At 42.6% G+C, this 23,794-nt stretch overlaps 2 protein-coding genes across 11 annotated transcripts in view; one reads left to right on the top strand and one right to left on the bottom strand.

Moving 5' to 3' along the window:
* Nucleotides 1–23,794, top strand: part of CTNNA3 (catenin alpha 3) — a 1,751,094-nt gene that overhangs the window by 681,384 nt on the left and 1,045,916 nt on the right. The gene's annotated exons all lie outside the window — the stretch shown is intronic.
* The window catches only part of LRRTM3 (leucine rich repeat transmembrane neuronal 3), a 307,499-nt gene that overhangs the window by 99,774 nt on the left and 183,931 nt on the right, over nt 1–23,794 (bottom strand). For 2 of the 6 annotated variants that reach the window (XM_033940470.1, XM_033940468.1), the window contains 2 exons: nt 23,562–23,689; nt 22,204–22,236 (listed from right to left, as the gene is read on the bottom strand). The exons of 2 other annotated variants lie outside the window; for them this stretch is intronic. In XM_033940470.1, coding sequence (XP_033796361.1) covers nt 22,204–22,236; nt 23,562–23,689 — 161 coding nt within the window. The remainder of the gene's footprint in view (nt 1–22,203; nt 22,237–23,561; nt 23,690–23,794) is intronic. 2 more of the 6 variants (XM_033940467.1, XM_033940471.1) reach the window with 1 other exon arrangement.

A 23,794-nucleotide genomic window follows, 5' to 3' on the forward strand; every position in this document is an offset into this window, starting at 1 on the left:
CACATGTGTATATATTTAATTATGCTAGTAGATGCCTACTACCTGTTATAGAATAGGCACCTATGTATAGGGCACAGGTGTCAAAGTCCCTCCTCAAGGGCCACAATCCAGTCAGGTTTTCCGAATTTCCCCAATGAATATGCATGAGAACTATTTGCATGCACTGCTTTCATTGTATGCTAATAGATCTCATGCATATTCATTGGGGAAATCCTAAAAACCCGACTGGATTGCGGCCCTCCAGGAAGGACTTTGACACCCCTGGTATAGGGGAGCTATTATAGAATTACCCCCCCTCCCCTGAGTGCCACAGGACATAAGAGGTGCCATACTGAGAGTCCATCAAGCCCAATATCCTGTTTCCAACAGTGGCTAATCTAGGATCAAAGTACCTGGCAAAATATCAGAGTAAAACAGATTTTATCCTAGTAATAAGCAGTGGATTTTCCCAACTCCATCTTAATAAATCCACTATAGGGGCAATTGGATAACAGGGTGTAACCATTTGGGCACCACAGAGCAGCAATGGAAACACCTATGCGTATTCTATATCGGCATCTAGGTGCTCTGATGCTTTTATACCATACAATACTAGCAAAACTCCACTTTTATGCTCTTAAATTTAGGTCATGATCAAGTGTGCATGGCTGGCGTAGATGAGAGTGTCATGCATTGTATATCATAATATAAGTTGTGTTTGTGTAAATTGGAGATGTGCCCATGCCCATCTCATGCTATGCCCATGTGCACTCAAGTGCCATTTTTCTGTGCACTTACTTACACAATGCATGTGGAACTGCATGCACCCATTTACAGAACTGCCTTTTTACAGGGGTTGATAGATCAAAAGGGGCAGAATAAGGGCATTCTTGGACAAGACTATAAATTCCCAAAGATTACTAGCTATATTCAGCTCCTATACTGTATATGTATAGGTTGATATTCAAAAGTGATTTAATCATCCAGAATGGTCAGTTAAATTGCTTAACTGTTTAGTGCTGCTGAAAATACCTGGTTAGCAAATATTTAAAAACTAGCTGTTTTGGGGGCATGCTGAGGAAGAGTCGGCACTTGGCTGGTTAAGTGCTGATGTTACGAACTTAATCGCAAAGGTCAAAGAAAAAAACCTAAGACTGCTGAAAAACTAAAATAGAAAACAGATAAATTTGGCTAGTGATGTGGAGAGAGAAGGACACGTCTCACCATAGTCCACATTAGAGTTGTCAGCCCGGGGGATACTGTTAGAAGCTTTATAATCACTTTATAGTTCCCTGATATTGAAGTCTCTTCCACATTCATTAATACTGAGTGAAACAGAGTTGTAACAAGATTTTCTTTATTTTTTCTTCCCTTTCTCCCGAGTTTATGGTGAGAGGTGTCCTCCTCTCTCCATATCACTAGCCAAATTTATCTGTTTTCTGTTTCCAAACTTAATCGGCCAGGATAACTGCATAAATAGGACAGCATAATAGTCAGTCCTATCATTATAGCTGGTCAAGTGCTAAATATCATGCTTAATAGGCTATGCTTTAGCTGATGCTACAAACCCAGAAATTCAATGCCAAAGACCGGACCTAGCACAGCATTGAATTTCCAGGCATAACACTGGTGGCAGTCAGCAAATGCTGAGTGTCACCAGATGAATATCAACACCATTTTTCCATCGGAGCCATATGCATCCTTATATGCATCACACTGGTATTCAGGGTCTCTTACATTCAGATATTCTAGGTCATAGACAGCGGAACGCTGTTTTGTTTGGGGGGGGGGGGGGCGGGCAAAAGCTCTGCCCCAAACCCCACCTAAGCTCTGCCCCGACCTCATAATCATATTTTTCCCATTCATTTTTTATATAATCTTATTAACATATAATGGTTAACCACAAAATTAAACTACACAAAGCACACTGCGTTCTTATCAACATTTATTCCTACCAGAACACCTGGCCTTGGTCACACATGCAGAATATAGATAACCCCTATGCAAATATAGGACCACAAACTATAAGTATTAATATATACAAATGAAACCCTAAGATGCAAGACTCTGCATGCAGTACAACCCCAGAGAAATAGAAACAAATGCATGTCTTCCTGAACAGTGCAAAATATAGACAGCAGATGTAAATTCTCAAAACTGACACATTGCAATCACTAAATTGCAAACCCCTACCTTTGTTGTCTGGTGATTTTATTTATCTAACCATCTTTTCCCAGTCTCTGGCTCCACTTCCTTCTGTCTGTGCTCTTAACTGTATATCCAAAGCCGTCTGATCCATTTGATGTTTTTCTCTCCTTCTTCACTTTCTGCCCTACATCCATCTTTTGCATTAACTTTTAATATTCAACTTTCTTCCATTTTTCTGCTTTCTTCTCAAAATCTAAGGGCTCCTTTTACGAAGGTGAACTAAGCGTTTTAGCGCACGCACCGGATTAGTGCGCGCTAGCTGAAAATCTACCACCTGCTCAAAAGGAGGCAGTAGCGGCTAGCGTGCACAGCAATTTAGTGTGTGCTAAGGCCCTAGCGCGGCTTTATAAAAGGAGCCCTAAATCTCAATGGGGCGTGATAGTGGCATGGTTTAGACGGGACTAGGGTTAGCTTATGACTTGTAAATGTTTCTGCCATAATCAAACATTTAACAAAACATCCAGGGTACAATTTGGACGTTTGGAGCTAGACCTGCTTAAAGAACGAATAAGGGTCACAAAGGTGTAAAAACTGACCAAATGTCCACTGGAGGGATGCAAATATGACCCCCACCCCACACACACACACACCTTTAGTAGTCACTGATCACTTCCTACCCCCCCTCCAAAAAAAAAAACAAAAAAAGTTATGAATGAAACAATGCATACTGTTTGTATGATAGCTTCACATGTTATGGCCAGTCTTTGAACAGCAGCAAGCAGTTCTCTGGAGTAGCTTAGTGGGACTCAGGCTCATACCCACCCAAATCCCACTGTACACATATGTAGGTGCCATCTTCAGGCATAAGGGCTACTTGTGTGGTGTATACCGTATTTTCACGCATATAATGCGCGCGTTATACACGATTTTACAAACCGAGTATAACCATCCGCGTTATATTCGTGAGCGCGTTGTACACATTTTTTTTACATAGTTCCCCCACCCCGATGTCTGATTCACCCCCCCGAAGGACCGCTCGCAATCGCACCCGCACCCCACCCCGAAGGACCACTCGCACTCGCACCCGCACCCCACCCCGATGGACTGCTCGCACCCCCACAGCCTCCCCACCCCACCCCCATCATGAAGCTGCCTACCGTTGTCCTGCTGCTTCCTCTGCCGGCGGTCCCGGCCCTTCTCTGAGCCCTGCGTCTGCGCTGCTTCCTCTTCTGGCGGTCCCGCCCTTTCTCTGACATCAGAGAAAGGGCGGGACTGCCAGAAGAGGAAGCAACGCAGACGCAGGGCTCAGAGAAGGGGTGGGACCGCCGGCAGAGGAAGCAGCAGGACAATGGTAGGCAGCTTCTTCATGATGGGGGTGGGATGGGGAGGCTGTGAGGATGCGAGCGGTCCATCGGGGTGGGGGTGCAAGTACGAGTGGTCCTTCAGGGTGGGGTGCGGGTGGTCCTGCGGGGGGGGGGTGAATTGGACGTCGGGGGGCATCAGGCTTTCAGGGTGGGGACAGGACTTCAAGGGGGAGAGGAGAGTCGGGGCGGGCGAAAGGAGAGTCAGGGCGGCCAGAGGAGAGTCGGGCGGCGATGGGAGAGTCGGGGCGGCATGCGCGGTATACGGGTGTGCGCGGTATATAAAAATTTCTTTACATAAATTACAGTTTCCCGCGCGCTATACCCGTGTGCGCGTTTTACACGGGTGCGCGGTATATGAGTGAAAATACGGTAGTTGGGTCCAGTAAGTTTTGGGTAGGTTTTGGAGAGCTCACCATATATTATAAGGGGGTTATAGCGAGATGTGTACCTGGTACCTTTTATATGAAGTTCACTACAATGCCCCATAAGGTACCCTGCTGTTCTACTGGGTTGTTTAGGTGGCCAGTATATTAAGAATGCTGGCCTCTCCTATATCCCAATGGCTTGTTCAGTGCTTTTTTCATATGGGCATGTTTATTTTTGAAAATGGTCAAAAAAGATAAAACACACGAAGGGCAAACATGTCTATAAATGGTAATTTCTGGGGGGGGGGAAAAAAAGATCTGCAGTTCTGCAGTTTCAAAAAATTACCATTTTCTCTACCTGATTTTTTGGGCGCACTTTTGAAAACATCTAAATTCTTTCCCACATGCATTACTTTGCATGTGCTCACATTAAGCCTAATCTGCCATTGGGATACCCATTCTGATAAGGCCCTCTTGTAGTTTTTCACAATCCTGTTTGCAAATTTAACAGCTATGAATATCTTTGTGTCATCAGCAAATTTAATTACCTCACTAGTTTCCCAGCACAGGCCCCTGTGAAACCCCACTATCTACCCTTTCCCATTGAAAATACTGACCACCGCTCTCTGTTCCCTATCTTTTAAGCAGCTCTTAATCCATAACAGGACATTAGTACTTCCTATCCCATGATTTTCAGTTTCCTCAGTAATCATTCATGAGGCACTTTGTCAAATGCCTTTTGAAACTCCAGATATGCAATACTGACTGGCTCACCATTATACACATGTTTATTCACCCCTTAGACGTAATGTAGTAGATTGGTGAGGCACGATTTCATTTGACAAATCCATCTTGGCTTTGTCTCATTAATCCATGCCTTTGTACATGCTCTGTAATTTTGCTCTTTATAATACTGAAAAAGGTGTGAGTGAACCTAAATAAGAAGTCTGGAAAACTGAACTATCATGCCATCATAATGGATCAAGTTACTGCATACGTGGCTGATAACAAAGAAACATGATGACAGTGAAGGGTCATAAAATCCATCCAGTCTGTCTGATTTTATTCTTCTGTGAGGAGGATGCTGAGTGACTGTCAATTCTCTGGCTTCATTTGTTTTAAAGCGTGGGTGGTAAGATTTTAAAACTAGGCAGTGCTAGACAGCTAACCTTCTTCCCCAACCTTTTATCTACCTGCCATGCAAACTATTTTTAAATCTAAACTTAGCAAAGAGGGTAAAAATCCTTATCCTTCTCTAGATATTTTTTTTAACATTGAATTTCACACAGTAAAATCACTTATTTCTTTTGCGATGACTGTAGGGCAGTTTCATTTTTATCTGAAAGTTAAAGTATGATCTTGGAAAATGGACATATAAAATGTTCAATCTGAAAAAGTTTGCAATTCACCACAGTTTCAAACTTTAGGCATGGATTACTGTGTGAAACCACTGTTTCTTCATTGACTAATGGAGTGATTTATGGTCGCCATAGCAATTTCCAATAAACCTGCTGAATACTGCAAACTGTTGGCATTTTTGAACAATTGGTACTATAATTTTTTTTTAAGGTTTTAAGACAAAAAAATTGTAAGAATTTCTGTAAGGGCCCAATTCCCTTTGCCTCTAGATGGTAAATAGTGGAATACATGAGCCAAGCAACTAATGAATAAGCAGATATTAAGGGGATGGTTATCCAAAATTGTAAATATTCACTATGAGAAAAGACATGCCAAATGTTTTTAGCAGCCAAAAATAAGCCAATGGCTGGGCATTGAATATCTGGTTTCAGCACTGACCGTGGGAATCAGCTTGGCTAACTCTTGTATTCAGTTGGGACATACCACTTGGATGATATACACCTACAGTATGCTATATACTGCATACATGATCCTCATGGACCTTTCGTCTGACACAGTTTAGTAGTTCTTATGAGTTAAATGTAAAAACATGAGCTATATCCTCAAAAAATCCAACCTCATCCCAACATCAAACATGAAGTCTAAAGGCCTAGTGTATATGCCATTACAGAGAGAATTAAGCTTGTAGCCATGCAGACCAGAACTAAGACATTTCTCCATGGAAGTCTCCAGAAAAAATATTCTGATTCTTGTACCATCTGGCCAATAGCAACACAAATCTTCCCTCTATTAGGCACATTCTTAAATAATACAAAATAAAAAAATATACTGTACATGTAGAAAACAACAAGAGCACACATCCTACGATACAAACAACAGCAACACTACAGGATATTACACTGGGCCCTAAAACACCAGCATACCTACTATAGGTAAAACATAATAAGTAGGATTGCTACAGAATACAGATCTCAAAACAGAAAGGGAATATAGTACACCAGTCATTGGCAACACACAGACAGATCTTCACCAAATACAGAACACATTAGAAAATTGAATTTGGAACCCCCAAGTTCAAAATTGGCATGTACTGCCACACTGGAGAAATAAAAAACAGACATGCATTTCCTTTTGTACAAAAAATCTCTGATGTGCATTTTCCAAAACTAACATATTTCAGTTAATAAATTCAAAATGAAACAATATTTTCTACTTTTGTTGTCTGGACATTTTATTTTGGTTTCAGTTTTTCTTTTCTGCGGGTCTTCTGCTAACTCTATTTCCAATAGCTGCTGTCCATTTTGTCAATTCTCTTGTTTCCTCTTGTCTTTTCCATTCCCTTACTACATCTCAGTGGCGTACCTAGGGGGGGGCGGGGGGGGCGGGCCGCCCCGGGTACCAGCCCTAAGGGGGTGTTCCCGGCCTTGCCGTTCAGTCCCCCGCCACCCCCGAAGGACCGCTCGCCCCCCTGGCCTCCCCGCACCACCTATGAACAGCCGCAGCAGGATCGCGAAGTCAGCGTCAGCATCCCTGCGCTGCTTCCTACGACGCGATCCCGCCCCTCCTCTGACGTCAGAGGAGGGGCGGGACCGTGGCGCAGGAAGCAGCAGGGATCGCTGACGCTGACTTCGCGATCCTGCTGCGGCTGTTCATAGGTGGTGCGGGGAGGCCAGGGGGGCAAGCGGTCCTTCGGGGGTGGCGGGGGACTGAACGGCAAGGCCGGGAACACCCCTTAGGGCTGGTACCCGACGCTGACTTCGCGATCCTGCTGCGGCTGTTCATAGGTGGTGCGGGGAGGCCAGGGGGGCGAGCGGTCCTTCGGGGTGGGTCGGGGCATCAGGCCTTCAGGGTGGGGCGGGCGGGCAGGCAAGCAGGCTTTCAAGGGGGAGGGGGGTGACAGGCAGGCAGGCAGGCCTTCAAGGGGGGACAGGCCTTCGGGGGGGGGGGGTGCAGACATTCAAGGGGTGCAGGCCTTCAAGGGGGGCAGGCAGGCCTTCAGGGGGGTGCAGACCTTCGGGGGGGGGTGTAGGCCTTTGGGGGGGTGCAGACCTTCAAGGGGGTGCAGGCCTTCAAGGGGGGAAAGGCAGGCAGGCCTTCAAGGGGGGGGACAGGCCTACAAGGGGGGGGACAGGCCTACAAGGGGGGGGACAGGCCTTCAAGGGGGGGTGCAGGCCTTCAAGGGGGGGTGCAGGCCTTCAAGGGGGGTGCAGGCCTTCAAGGGGGAGACAGGCCTTCAAGGGGGGGAAAGGCAGGCAGGCAGGCCTTAAAGGGGGGGCAGGCCTACAAGGGGGTGGGACAGGCCTTCAAGGGGGGGACAGGCCTTCGGGGGGGTGCAGACCTTCAAGGGGGGAAAGGCAGGCAGGCCTTCAAGGGGGGGACAGGCCTACAAGGGGGGGGGACAGGCCTACAAGGGGGGGGACAGGCCTTCAAGGGGGGGTGCAGGCCTTCAAGGGGGGTGCAGGCCTTCAAGGGGGAGACAGGCCTTCAAGGGGGGGAAAGGCAGGCAGGCAGGCCTTAAAGGGGGGACAGGCCTACAAGGGGGTGGGACAGGCCTTCAAGGGGGGGACAGGCCTTCGGGGGGGTGCAGACCTTCAAGGGAGTGCAGGCCTTCGGGGGGGGGTGCAGTCCTTCAGGGGTGGGGTTTAGGCCTTCAGAGGGGGACAGACCTTCGGGTGGGAGGTAAAGTCCTTCGGGGGGTGCAGGTCTTCAGGGGTGGGGTGTAGCCCTTCGGAGGGGGGACAGACCTTCGGGGGAGGGGGGTCCTGGTGTAAAAGTACACAGAGGGAGAGAGGGAAGGGGGGGTTCAAAGATACATGCATATGCCAGACTTTGGGGGTTAGAAATAATGGGTCTAAAAACAGAGGAGTGGGAGAGAGATGGTGCATAATGGGATTTAGGGAGGGAAGGAACAGAAAGGGAGAGAACTTGGAAACAGGGGATGGTGTGGAGGGGGGATAGAGATACTGGATAGGAGGATAGTTGGGAACAGAAAGGGAGAGATGGTGGATCCTGGGGTGGTGGGGAGTTGAGAAAAGGTGAATCTGTGGATGGAGACAAAAAAAAGGAAAGATGCCAGATCTCCGGGAGAGGGAAGGGAAACGGAAGGGGAGAACAGAGATGGCAGACGGATGGTTAGCACGGAGAAAGGAGACCCTGGCAAGCAAGACAACAAGAGCCTGGGACCAACAAGATTTGAATATTGATCAGAGAACAAAGGTAGAAAAAATAATTTTATTTTCTGTTTTGTGATTACAATATGTTAGATTTGAAAAGTGTACATGAGACAGCTTGAAATGGGAACTTTTCTATTTTTGTGAATGGCAAGGCTGAGTTCAGTTAAAATATATGCTTTATAAGAAAATATAATAATGTGTTTTATAAAGTTTATAAGCATTGCTGGCATACTCGGTGAGGTGTTCCTAGTGTTGGTGGTGGTGGTAGCATGTCAGTGTGTTGAGAGGAAGAGGTAGTCTGGGAAATTCTGCTGAGCAAACTCTGGGCCCATTTCCACCCCCAGTTAGTCCACTCCACTCAACTGGTTCACACACTGAGTGGGTCTTTGGGTGTTATTTCTGGGTAGTTGTTTTAGAATCTCTTCCAGTGGTTTGTCAGTATCTCTTTCTGGTCCAAGGAAGGAAACTTTGTCAACCTTAGCATTGACCTTCAGAATATGTTTGTAACAGCGCTGCTTGTGTGGCATTAGGCTATGTAGTGATCGAAAGAAAAAAACAGACCTTTGCACATTTTTGCACTATATGGTGGGTGTATGAGGAGATTCATTTCCTGCACAGTTAAGTCCATTTTTTCTACTGAATAATAGTATAGGTACAATGAAAGTAAATAGCAAAAATGTTTGAGTAGATAATTAAGGAAATCTTTTTCATATTGCTTGCTTATGGACTGGGAAAAAAGACTGTTCAAGCAAATGTCTCCAGAACTGCTTTAATGGAAAAATGTGATTTTTTTTTTTTAAGTACTTTGTGAAATTTATTGTTGTTGTGAAATTTATTGTTATACTTTGTTTAAACTTAAAAAGCGGTGTCATTAACAGTGAATCTAATCGAAAAATCGATTCAACAGGGTGAATCGGATCGAATGAAATATTTTTCTCTGAATCGGGCAGCACTATTGGCTACCATGAGAATGGGCTACTGGGCATGATGGACCATTGGTGTGACCCAGTTAGGCTATTCTTATGTTATGTTCTCATCTGTAGGGGCCTTTGTTTTCACTTCTTATTTTAATGTATTTTTTTCCTGGGAACTTATCAGTGTTTTTTTATAATGGGAACAAAAATGGAAGAGAATTAATGTGTGTGGAATGGGGGGGGTAACTAATTTCTTCAGCTAAATAATTCAATCCACTTCAAACAGACATAGGAGAACTCACGCACCATTCACACACCCTCCAACCAAAAACGTCAAAAGAAAAAAACTGTTCGACAACCTCCTAGCCATTCGAGCTGCAACACTTGACCCCCAACTCTACAACCTATTGACCTCGACCACAAACTACAAAACCTTAAAAAAAGAAATAAAAACCCTTCTATTAAAAAAACACATAAAACCAAACTAACATAATCAGAACTGTCCCAAGCATCACCTGCAACTACTCCATATGTACTTCTGATGTCATGACAATTCAGACATAATTTATGTTATGTTATGTTTGGAATAATGGTTACATAAATGAGGTTCAATAAAAGAAAATTTTCTGTGGGAGCATTTGTTGGAACTTCTGTTATCCTGATTTCTTCTATCTGTGGGCTTTCTTTAGCTAACCTACTTATCTGGGGCTTTCCACTTCTGCAGCTGCCCTTTTCACGGTCCACTTTGCGCTTGCACTCTCTGGGGAGGGGGGGTTGGGTCTGGGCTTGGTGGGGTAGGTGTGTCTGGTAGTTTTGTCTGGGTGGTGGCTGGGTGTTTCTTGGGTGCTTGTTGTGCGGATTGGTGTGTCTGGTGAGCGGTCTGGGTGTTGTTGCTTGTGGGGGTTTTTTTTCATTATAAAATATGGCTGAGGGTCTAGTCCGGCTTATTATTCTTGTGGGTTCTGGGGTGGGATTTGTTTGCTTGCCCCAAGTTTTGGCCTTTTGTTGTGTATTGCTATGCCTCTCATTGGCAATTTTCTCTTGGGAGAGGCTTGTTCATGCTTGTTGTTGCTGTTACTCTCATTCTGTGTTCTTTTTGATAATGTATAAGTTTCTGTACAGACCATGGTTGCTTGTCTGGACCTTTTGCCATTCTCAATAAAAATACTTTGGAAAAAAAAAAAAAAAAAAAAAGAAAATTTTCACTGCCTGTTTCTATTCTGACCATTTATTCCATTTCATGGTTATTGCAAAAAAAAAAAAAAAAAAAATTTTACATGAGGGGGGGGGGGGTGTCAAAAAATGATGGGCCCCGGGTGCCACATACCCTAGGTACGCCACTGCTACATCTGTCTCTGACATATTGAATTTTCCCTTTTAGCTCTTTACTCATTTTTTTTTCTTTTCTGCCTTTCTGCTTACTCAAATTTTACCCTCTTTCTAACCCATCTTTTAATTTTTTGCCTACATATCAACAGTGTATCTCATCTAACCTTTGAGCTCTCCCATTTCCCATCTCATTCCTTCCACAATTTCCTGCTCTCTTTTATCTTTCATCTATTCCCCATTACCACATTTCAATCCTCTGTACTTGCTTTCCTTATCTCACTCATCTCCTTGACAATGTCCCATGCCCTCTCCCACATTGTTCCACCATTCCCAGCATCTGCAATCCCTTTTTCTCCTCTCGTTGTTTATTCCTCTCCACTCCCAGCATATATCTCTCTTCTCTTGTGCTCCCTCCCATGTTTCAGCATCTTTATTTCCCACCCTCATCCAGGCATCCTCCCTCTCTCTTCCTTCCCTCAAAGTACCTACAAATCCAAAATGTGGCCCTGCAAAGAGTTTGAGTTTGAGACTATTGCTGTAAGGTGATTAGAAAAGCCATCTTCTGCTACCCAAGGAAGAATCGAGAAGAATTCCAGAAGGAATGGAGATATGTAACCTTTTCCGCTGTTTCATCATCACAGCAGGAGACTTGGCTTTTTCGGACATTATCATCTGTGTTGGTGGCTTACGCTAAAAACCAGGAAGGGAGAAAATGCTTGGTCCCTCTTCCTATCCCTTTCACAATCTCTGCAACAGTTTTATTGGTATTGGTGGGGTTATGGTCTTACAAACCTTACAAGTTCAACCCTCAAATTGTTGTTTTCATAATATTTTGAAACACTATTCAACTCAGCTGCCTGGTGCTCCAGACTACTAATTACTGGATCTATTACCAACTTAATTATTTGTAGGAGATAGAAAAATTTTGCAAAGTGAGTACAGAAAATTAGGTGAATAATAGGCCACTTAAAACTTGTTGAAAAGAGAACATCTTCAGAAAGGATCTGCATTATGAGTTTAATTACCTGTACAAACCAGAGCTAGGTCACTGATGCATAATTACTCTGACATAAATTTAAAAGAGGCTTTAGTATGTTATTCTATGAAGAGTGTCTTATATGCTGTGTATATGTAAACTGAATTTAAAGTAAAATAAAATAAGATTAAGCAACACTTTAGAAATATCATTCATTTGGACTGGTGAATGCAGATGCACGATTACCGTATTTTCACGAAGATAACACGCACCCGTGTAAAACGCGCACACGGGTATAGCGCGCGGGAAACTGACATATATGTAAAAAAAATTTATATACCGCGCGCACCCGTATACCGCGCATGCTGCCCCGACTCTCCCGTCGCCGCCCGACTCTCCTTTCGCCCGCCCCGACTCTCCTCTGGCCACCCCGACACTCCTTTCCCCCGCACCGACTCTCCTCTCCCCCTTGAAGTCCTGTCCCCACCCTGAAAGCCTGATGCCCCCCCGACGTCCCGATTCACCCCCCCCCGCAGGACCGCTCGCACCCCCACCCCGAAGGACCGCTCGCACGCACCCACACCCCCACCCTGAAGGACTGCTCGCACGCACTCCCACCCGCACCCGCACCCTGAAGGACTGCTCGCACCCCCACAGCCTCCCGAACCCCCCTCATCATGTAGAAGCTCCTACCGGTGTCCTGCTGCTTCCTCTTGGCGGTCCCGGCCCTTCTGTGAGCCCTGCATCTGCACTGCTTCGTCTTCCGGCGGTCCCGCCCTTTCTCTGACATCAGAGAAAGGGCGGGACCGCCGGAAGATGAAGCAGCGCAGACGCAGGGCTCACAGAAGGGCCGGGACCGCCAGAGGAAGCAGCAGGACACCGGTAGGAGCTTCTACGTGATGAGGGGGGGGGTCCTTCAGGGTGGGGGTGTGGGTGCGAGTGGGAGTGCGTGCGAGCGGTCCTTCGGGGTGGGGGTGCGGGTGCGTGCGAGCGGTCCTTTGGGGTGGGGGTGCGAGCGGTCCTGCGGGGGGGTGAATCGGATGTCGGGGGGGGGAACTATGTAAAAAAAATTTTATAAAACGCGCTCACGCGTATAACGTGCAAGGTTATGCACGGTTTGTAAAAACCGTGTATAACGCGCACGTTATATGCATGAAAATATGGTACACATCCTAGATGCTGTTAAAAATGACAACAATGGTAGAAAGAACTATTGCATTGTAATTTACTTCTAAGGATTTTCATACTAAAAGAGAACTTTCTTCCTGCTCCTGTCTAGCCTCCCTTGTCATTTTTCCCCAGTAGAAATTAACCTCCCCTTTAATGAAGCCACATTAGGTTTTTTTTTTTTATCACCAGCCACGGTGGTCCAAGATCCAACGCTCATAGAGTTCCTGTGAGCATTGGAGATAATACCGCCATGGCCGGCAATAACAAAGCCTAATGCTGCTTCATATAAGAGGCCTAAATAACCATACATTTAGAAGGGGGAGAATCTTCCCCAAACCAGTATAGTAAATCTGATAATTTAGAAAACTATATACATTTTAGATTGCCTCATTTTTCCTGCCTCTTTCCATATATCTTAAAAGCAAATTTTCTAACTGGTAGAGCTGTTCTCTACATTGAAGTTTAGAATGTCTTTTTGTTCTTGCTTGCTGTAGGTTTCCAGGTCTCGCTGTGTCTTGTCAGGCAGAATCAACGTTTAAGCCATCCTGCTGTGGCTTTCTTCAGGGTGTGCTGCAAGGTCGGCAGTTTGTCTTTAAACAGTAGGTCCTCAAACCTGATTGATTGAGGCTTGAGGTGAATGAGGCAGGAAAGTCCATTTGAATTTTGTTGGGAAAATCAGTTGGTCTCTTTTACCCACAGAGTAGAAGTGTCTCCGGTGAGTTTAAAGATGTTCTCCCTGTGAAGCTGGGCTATATATTCTTTCAGGGTTTCCATAGCTGGCATCATGTTTGTTGTAGGTTTCCAGGTCTCACTGCATCTTATTATTGTTATTCGTAAAAAATTTCAAAATTCAAAACTAAGAAAACATTCTTGTACAGAAAAGATATTATAAAGAAACTCAAAAAGCAAATAACAACAAAAAAATTAAACAAAATCGCCTTACCAGCACCTAAGCTAAATGCATGTCATTTAAAAGAACTTTTAGAATGAATTTCAAGGTGCCTATCGGTGCCCATGAAAAAAGCACCAGAATCAAGCCTACGGGGGCACTTCATGATGCCTATTGCTACTGTAGGCATAGCTAACACCGGAAGTGGCATTAAGTGCCATAAAGCACCATTGTAGGTGCAATTCATATCATAGGTAGACACCAGATAAGTAGGCCTTAAAACCATGGCCTACATTTCCATAGCCTACCTTTCCCTAAGGTGCAATTCTATAAATGGCATTGTTACAGTTACTTTATTTGATATACTGCCATTTTTAACAAAAAAGATAAATCAAAGCGGTGTACAATAAATAAAAACAGTGGGCAATATTTAAAATAAAAACATAACAAGGGGAATGTACACAAACAAATTACCCAAACTAGACACAAGAGGATAAAAAGGGCAGGAAAGGTTTACAATATGTTAAGGGGAAAACAAGCAGGATAGGAACAAGAGGGTAGTATACAGAAAGAACAAGGAAAAGTAAAGAGGGGCACCAGGCCCAGGACAAATATCAGAAAGTTCTGTTTCTCACAGCGAGTGGTGGACGCTTGGAATGCTCTCCCGGAGGAGGTTGTGTTGGAGACCACCATTCCAGGATTCAAGGGCAAGTTGGATTCACACCTTCCTGCAAAACATATTGAGGGGTACGGGTAAACAGGGTCTTTAGCAGGGAACACCGGGTTTGGCCTCTGCGTGTGCAGGTCGCCGGACAGGTTGGACCTAGGGTCTGATCCAGTGAATGGCATTTCTTATGTTCTTATAAGATAGTGATCACTGAGCTGATGTAAATGATCACAGAGCTGGCCTAAATGATTAAGCCTAACTTAGAAAAGAATGCATAAAAATTATAGTATTTTACAATCTAAAGACCTGATTCTGTATAGTGTGACAAAGATTTAGCAAAAATCCATGTGCATTGTGATTTAATTGTTTAACAAGCCAATCAGCATTGATAATTGCCAAGTAATACATAATAATTGACACTAATTAGAATTTATCTGCACAACTTTCTAAGCCCATTCTATACAGTGGTATGCATAAATTCTAGTGTGTGGATCTCAAAAGGAGATGTGGCCAGGGGAGGATCATGGGTGAATCATGGCATTCCTAAAAGTTAGGTGCACTGTTATTCATTGCTGGAAAATGTGGGAAAATCAGTTAGCTTAGCAGGGTTTAAAAAAGGTTTGGATAATTTTCTAAAAGAAAATTCCATTTGAAGATGGCTTGGGGAAATCCACTGCTTATTTCTAGGATAAGCAGCATAAAATCTGTTTTACTACTTGGGATCTGGCTAGGTACTTGTGACCTGGGTTGGTTACTGTTGGAAACAGGATGCTGGGCTTAATGGGCCTTTAGTCTGTCCCAGTATGGCAATTCTTAGGTTCTTATGCACTGTTACAACTTAGGCGCAGACATTCAAGGCCTGGTTTTCATTGGTATAAATTTCTGCTCCTAAATGTTAGTCACGCAGATGAGCATTACGTGTGATTCGATAAACTGCACCTAACTCCAGGGGTGGTTTATAGAATCGCACTAAGCGTAGTCCTTTTTCAGTGCTGATATTTTATATGACATATATAGAATTTGACCCCCACATGCTTAACATTGAGCCCGTCCATGCTCAACTCAGACTCCGCCCTCAAACACAATCACATTAGGCATCATTTCATAAGACTAGCATGTAACCAGAATATTGGCAATTTATATGCCTGTGTGCACACATTTGAGTATATACGATAGTATTCTGGCCATTTATGTGCATTCCCGGTGCCTAAATGGTGATTGTGCCCTGCAGTTAATAAGGCTGTCATTAATATTCATTAACTCCTAACATGAAAGATGATACAGAACAGTCTCATAACACTGTCTGAAAGGAGTAACTAACTGTATTCTAGGTTGTCAGCCATGCCATTAACTCATGTGCTGTGAATCAATTATGGATATGTGATGGTTACAGAATTTTGCTTAAATTGTGCTTCATTTGCAAAATGTCTTATATTCCATGTTCTCATCCGTGGGTTATACTGATATAATGTTTTTTTCTATATGCAGAATGTAATTCAAAATAGAATCATTTCTAATGGAAGATGTATTATATTGCTTCTCTTGCAATTCACAGTCATTGCACAGATAGTATCAGCAAGCCGCGATTATTCACAAAATGTGCCAGTGGCTCCGGCACTGAATTTTGCCATTTGCCATTGCAATTCTGCATGTATGCACAGTTTGCCGAAGATTGCCTGCAGATTTAAAGAGGCAGCAGTACATCACAACAGTATTTTAATCTACATTAAGCAATTACATTGAATGGTACTATGTCTTTGGATCATCCATTTACAGTCCATAAACACCTATTATAAACCTTTCAGCTCCAAGAACATTTTGTGCCCCATGAAAATGATTTTCTCCATCATTACAAAATTTATTTCCATCTAGAAGACACAGTTCCTGATCCTGGATGATGAGTTTTATGGGGCACTATCTAAATATGCACTCTGATTATATGCACTGGAAGAGGCACTCACACTGACCTAGTTAGAGTCTAGTACTGAATTTTGGGGCTTTGCAAAAGATTCCTGTGATAAAAGAAGAGAGTGAATGGAATCATCTGAATCATAAAGTGGTTCAGGGTTTTTAGCGTCTTCTGTCAAAGATGTTTTAACAAGTAGAGTGGAGAAGTATCCTAGAGGTTAAAGCACCAGGCTGATAACTAGGGAAGACCAACTCAAGTCCTACTGCTGTTCCTTGGGCAAGTCACTTTCTAGGGAATTCTAGAAACGGCACCTAGAGTTAAGTGCTAATTCCATGCCCAGTTTTCAGCATGGAAACACGTTCTAACAGATGCAAAGAGCTGAAATGGTGGATCATCACAGAAATACACTTACATGCCCAAATGGTGCATATCTCTTGTCGATCACACCTAAGCACCTATTAGAGAATCATTTTAAAAAACTTAGCTACCTATAATGTAGGCCAGGGTTTTAAAGGCCTATATTATAGACACCTAAGTCCTTTAGAGAATCACGCCTAGCGGCGCCCAAGTCCTTCTCCACTCCTAAACACACCTACTTTGGAATTAGGCCCCGCTAGAAGCCATGCGATAGGCATCTGTCTTTTTTAGAATTGCGCCTATAAAGATAGGTTCCTATCATCCAATTATTATTTTTTTTTAATTTATGAGCTTGTTAAAGCTCATAATTAAAGTCAATTTACTAAGGTAGGTGGCCTATATCTAGATACCTCTTATAGAATTTTCCCCTCACTGTCTACAAAAGGGAGGGGAGCAAATGCTCGTATGGTAATATTTTTAATGGTTATGAGCTAAAAGCCAACATTAGAGCATGGCCATTAATACAACAAATACAAAAAAATGTTATTGAAGTTATAAAAATGGATAGCTTTAACTAGTGGGAAAGACATGCGCTAAGGTTATTTTTATTACTACAGCTTGGGATGGGGCCCTTTCAGAAAGCAGTGCTAAAACGTGGCCTTAAGCCACTATTAGCACAACAATAAAATGGCTGATTTTTTAATTTTTATATTAATGACCACATGCTAATGTTAGAAGAACTCAGTCCACAAACAATGCAGAAGTCCAAACACAGTGGAGATGACCTTGTGGTGCCAACTAAAAATGACTCATTAAAAAAAAATAATTATAGATAATGATAAAAGGCTAAATATACATGTAAAATATCAATTTAAATTTAAAGGAGCCATAGCATGCAACGTGAGTAAAAATTACATAAAATAAGGTGACAATATTGAACAAGAAAACAAGCTAACAAACAGAAAGTGGCAATTATTAAAGATTAGTGAATGAACTCTTACTGCCACCTATTTTGTAGGTGGTTAGATCTAATGCACTAATCACACTCTAATTAGTGCATGGCAATGTAGCTACGCTTACTGATTACCACTGACACACTTCCTTTATCATAAAAATAAAAATAATTTTTTACCAAATGGTGCGATTACTACCCTAGAACTTACCACATTCTATAGTAAGCCCTTTTAAGCTTACTGCAGCTTGGCAAAGGGACCCCTTAAAGTGCCTCTTAGATTGTGAATGCTCTAAAGACAGATAATATCTGTAATTCATCTTGAGCTATTATCAAAATATAGGGTCTTACTTTCTGAAACATTTTTTTTATAGTCATAGATATAGAATAAGCAAAATGTCTTGATCAATCAGACCCTGGCATTAATTTTCATGTGTTGTGTATAATTATTTAGAGAATGCTTTGTGTATATCTTTGTACTGGTATAATCTTGTTCCAGGGCCGCAATCCAGTCAGGTTTTCAGGATTTCCCCAATGAATATGCATTGAAAGCAGTGCATGCACATAGATCTCATGCATATTCATTGGGGAAATCCTGAAAACCTGACTGGATTGCAGCACTCAAGGAGGGACTTTGAGATCCCTGGTCTAGACAAACCTAGCCAGTCAGGTTTTCAGGATATCCTCAAGGTTTTCTTTTGCAAGGTGTCTGGTCTGCCTCTGCTTCTTTTTTTTTTTAGTTTTTTCCACAATGAATATTGTGACCAGTCAGATTCCGTACCTGACATGTTCCCATTTAAAAACCCTAAGAAAGGCAGAACTAAGGCCAGAAATGTTATTTCCAAGCCCAGAAAATTACAGCAACCTAGGTTCCCCAAGTACACTGAAGAGAACCTTTCAGCAAATGAGCTCTTCTCTGATAGTTCTGAGGTAGAGGAAACAGAGACTCAATCTAGCACTAGAAGGTTTGTCTCCAAACCCATAAACATAAGGTTCAGGCAAAATGCCTTTTAGAAAGCCTTGCACTTTCCTAGACATCCACAGGGGGAGCTCAGGGCAAAGCAGGCACACAGAGAGTAGGGCCTGGCTCCCATGTTGAAAAGCCAGCAGTGTTTGCTCCACTATCAGAGAGGACAGGGAGAAGGGATGATTCTCTCTCTGCAGCCCAACCAGCCAGTCCAGGGCAAGGTAATAGTTTGGACCTCATGGAAGTGGAGGAAATAGTTCCTAGCCTGGAAGCTGAAACTCACATGGAGATTTTTGAGGAGGTATTTCCAGAACCTGAAGCCATGAAAGTAGGTGTAGCTTGTAAGGCCTACTGAATTTAAAAATGTATTTTTTTGTTGGAAGTTTTCAAGGCAAGCTAAGCCATGAACAGTTTCACAGTAGCCAGTTTGAAAAGGCAGCTACTAGAAACAGGAGTGAGAAAGTTTCACTCCTGTCCCCTCCATCCTCTGCTGGACCACAAGGGATTGTAGGTACACCCAGGGAAAGACCTATCCTGCATGTGTGAGTGGTGGGGGAGGTTTGAATGGTTGAGGGGACCAGAGGGGGGATTGAACCCAGGGGAAGGGGAAATAGAGGGCCTTCTGGTATTTTTTGTTGTTAAACAGGTCCTGGCCAATATTTAACTGGGGCCCTCATTGCCTAGTACATGAATTTAGGACAGTATATCAAGCAATGTAAATAAATTTAGGGCAGTATTGTTGACACCTGCAGATTCCTCCCCAGTGGTGTCCCGTGTACCAACCCTGACTTGCTCACTCTTTTCATGGGCATTCAGAGCTGAAATGTAGCAGCACTGCCCAGTTAAATGCCACTGAATATCAGCAGTTGGACAGTTCCGAGTGATTTTTAAATTGCTTTGAAAAACAGGCAGACAGGCCCGGATTCTCTAACAGGCGCCATTTTTGGTGTCCACCAATGGTGCCATTTAGAGAATCACACTTCTGGAAAAGATAGGTGCCAGAAACATAGGCCTGTGTAGGTGCTTTACAGTGCCTAATATCACTTCCAATGTTAGCCACGCCTATAGTGGCATTAGGTGCCGGGCACCTTCGGAGGCATGATTCTGGTACTATTTATTTAGACACTGGTAGGTGCTTTCAATTGTCCCTTAAGTTGCATTTCAAATGACATTTCCCTCTTAACTTAGGTGCCATTTATAGAATTTGCCCCACAGTGTCTGTATTGAAAACCCAAATGTGTTATTAGGACAGATTTTGGAAGAGTTACTTCATTCAAATTTCCATGGTGAGTGTTCTTTTAAATCAGCTGTGTAAAATATAATTCCCTAATATTATGTTTGATTTTCTTTTTTTTTTTTAAAAAAAAGATGTTTAGTATTAAAAATAGTCTGCTTCATTTGATTAGTTAAATACATTAACATAGTAACATAGTAGATGACAGCAGATAAAGACCCGAATGGTCCATCCAGTCTGCCCAACCTGATTCAATTTTAATTTTTAATTTTTTTTCGTAGCTATTTCTGGGCAAGAATCCAAAGCTCTACCCGGTACTGTGCTTGGGTTCCAACTGCTGAAATTGTGAGGTCCTTTATTGCTTCTGTAGGCAGTGTTTTATTATTGTCTGGTAGACTGACAAAAAGCTTTGAGGAAAGGAAGGTGACCTTGATGTAGACTGAAATACCGTGCTTCTTAACATTATGGAGTAGGGCAGCAGTGTTCGATTTGCCAGCAGTATAATTGTTTTTAAATGTACTGGAGGTAAATTACATAAACCAAATTAAACAAGTAGGGTTCTTATTTCATAAACTACATTTAATCTCATGCATGAGTGTGTCTATGATAGACTTATAACAATGCATTACATTAGGTATGAATAGAAAGGAGCCCACCATGTAAGCAGATGTTTAGAATCATAGTCAGAAATTTAAAAAGAGATAGTTTAAAAGTCATTCAGGACAAGAGCTGCAAATGTAAATAAATAAAAATGCATCAGAATTAATTAGATTTTCAGGTTCCACATGTCTGCAGGCTATATCAACTATTTTTGTAAGTGATATTGCTGAAGGGCTGTCTGGTAAAATTTGCCTCTTTACGGATGATACATAAATCTGCAACAGAGTAGACACCCCTGAGGATGTGGATAACATGAGGAAGGACCTGGTGAAGATTGAGGAATGGTCTGAAATTTGACAGCTAAGATTGAATGCTAAAAAATGCAAGGTCATGCATTTGAACTGTAAAACCCCGAGGTAACAGTGCAGTTTAAGGAGTAAAAAACTTTTGTACGTGAAAGAGGAGCAGGACTTGGGTGAGATAGTATGTGATGATCTTAAGGTGCCCAAACAGGTTGAAAAAGTGATGACTAAACTAAACTAAACTAAACTAAACCTTAAGTTTATATACCGCATCATCTCCATGGATGTGGAGCTTGGCACGGTTTACAAGAACTTAAAATATAGGAAGAGAAGGGAAATAAAAGGTTTACATGAACTTATATATAGAAGAGAAGAGTAAGGGGGGATAGAATTACATTTTAGTGAAAAGCCAGGTTTTCAGTTGCTTGCAGAATAATTGGAGGGAGCCCAGGTTCCGCAGCGGGGTAGTAAGGTCGTTCCAAAGACCTGTGATTCTGAAGAGAAGGGATTTTCCCAGTTTGCCTGCATAGCGAATACCGTGTAGAGAGGGGAAGGATAGTTTATACCTTTGGGCGGGTCTGGTAGAACCTAGAAGGATATAAGGATGCATAGAGAGAGGAATGGTCAGTAGAAAAAAGGAGGTATTGATGTCCTTGTATAAAACTCTGGTAAGACCCCCATTTAGAATATTGTGTACATTTCTGGAGAACGTACCTTCAAAAAGATATAAACAAGATGGAGTTAATCCAGAGGAAGGCTACTAAAATGGTCAGCGGTCTTTATCATAAGGGATATGGGGACAGCCTTAAAGATCTCAATAGGTATACTTTGATGGAAAAGCAAGAGAAGGGGGATATAAGAGACATTTAAATACCTATGTGGTATACTCCCGCACGAGGTGAATCTCAATTGAAAGGAATCTCTGGAATGAGGGGGCATAGGATAAAGTTGAAAGAGGATAGATTCATAAATAACCTCAGAAAATACTTTTTTCACAGAAAGGGTGGTGAGCACTTGGAACAGCCTCCCAGTGGAGATGGTGGAGACAAAAAGTGCATCTGAATTCAAGAAAGCTTGGTACAAGTACATTGGATCTCCAAGGGTGAGGAAGGGATAGCTGATGGCATGCTTAGGCAGACTAGATAGACCATATGGTCTTTATCTGCCTTCATTTTCTATGTCAAAATGTTTGAAGATATCCAAAGATTCTGGGCTCCTTTTACTAAGCTGCGCTAGCAGTTTTAGCACGCTCTTAGCGCGCACTGTATTGCTGCATGTGCTAGACGCTAATGCCAGCATTGAGCTGGCATTAGTTCTTGGTGCGTAGTTAGCTGCCACGTGCGCTAAAAATGTTAGCACATCTTAGTAAAAGGAGCTCTTTGTCTTCAGGAAGTGTTTGTGGAAGAAGAGATAGGTGGAAAGGTCATTTTTGAAAGGATGTCCAAATCATAATAGAAGGAATACAAAAAGGAGCAGAGAAGACCAGACCATGAAGCTTGAAAAGTTACTTTAATGACAACCATGCAAAACAAATGGACCCGACACTGACCATGTTTCAGCTAAAAAGCCAGCATCAGGAGGCCTAAAACACAAACATAAAAGAAATAAAAGAAATCCAATTTTAAAACCCTCATAAAATCTCTCATTTTTCAGTTCAAAGATTTTTATTGATTTTAATAAAATACAAAAATGCAATAAATGTTAACAAGACAAGGTACAGACAAGTTGTGGAAGAATCATAAAATATTATCTATGCAACACAACAAGCTGACCCCTGCCTATCAAAAAAGAGAGTCTCAGCACAACCTGCAGTCATAACCATATACAATATCCAAAGCACAAACACCGGAGTTATACCCCCGTATAAATATGGATAGCGATAACTGAATGCCTTCAGTCTGTATTGCAATAACAGTTGACCAGACTTCAGATTTTGATAAATGAGCTCATGGACTTGTGCCTTTCCGCTATGACACTTTCATATTTTACTGTTAAGGCATTAACGCATTCCATCAATTCATATAATTCATCTTAGATAGGTCTTTCCAACAATGTAAAATATTTTTAAGGGCTAAAAATAGCAAGACGTTTAAGTGGCCTCGCATTATGATCAGGCAGTAGGCCATGATGACCCAGTATGATAATGCACAAACTTAAGGGCTCTTATATATTTAAGATTGTAGAAAGTTTCCCAGACTTTGCTCCAATAGACTGATACATGTGAACAGTCATAGATCATATGAGATAGTGTGCCTTTCTGTGAGTTACAAGACCAACATATGGTGGAGATAGCATTGGCCAAGAGGCGACATGTATATATTCCTTACTTGCCTACTTGGAATAAACTGGAGAACGCATTGGAGACCTTTTAAGGTTTCTATTGCTGTTATCTACATTAATGCCCGTCAGAAGTGTGGGGTTCAGAAAGGGGGGGAATGGGGGATAATGATGATGTGAAATTAGATTTCGTGGGAATAGTAGGGGTTTATTTACTTGGGTTGAAAGGTGATAACACATATTGTTAAATGTAGTAGGTTTAACTGGTTAATTCACAGATATAATTCAAATGTTGAGTATACTTGATATTAATAGCTTATGCTGCGAATTTGCTACTGTATCATTTCTACTACTTGTAAAACACAAAAGTTTTTCAATAAAAATACTTAAATATTAAAAAAAAGACCAACATATGGTAGAGAGTCCATTTGAAATCTTAGCTACCTTAATTGGAGTCCAGTGTGCTCTATGCATAAGGAAAATCATAATTAAAGGACCAAGAGATATAAATTTAAATATTATTTGTATTTATTTATTTATACCTCACCTTCGCAAGGCGGGTCACAGTAGAATACATACACAAACAGAATCACATATGTGTACAATTATCCTCTATAATAAAACCCTTACCCGCGCATGCGCAGTTGAAACGGCATGATCCCTGCTGCCTTGATTTGTGCTTCCATGCCGTGTTCCATTTGTGGCGGCTGTTTGTGGCGCGTGGTGCACGTGGCGGTTTCAGCGGGTTGGAAGCCGGCCTACATGAAAAAAAAACAACCCAACATCACTGCCCATGGAGACACACAGGAAGCGAAGGACCGGAAATCGGGGGAAATCAAGCACCCTGGAGCATGAGGACAGGG

Source organism: Geotrypetes seraphini, chromosome 4 (assembly GCF_902459505.1).
Source record: "Geotrypetes seraphini chromosome 4, aGeoSer1.1, whole genome shotgun sequence".
Classification (NCBI taxonomy): Eukaryota; Metazoa; Chordata; class Amphibia; order Gymnophiona; family Dermophiidae; genus Geotrypetes; species Geotrypetes seraphini.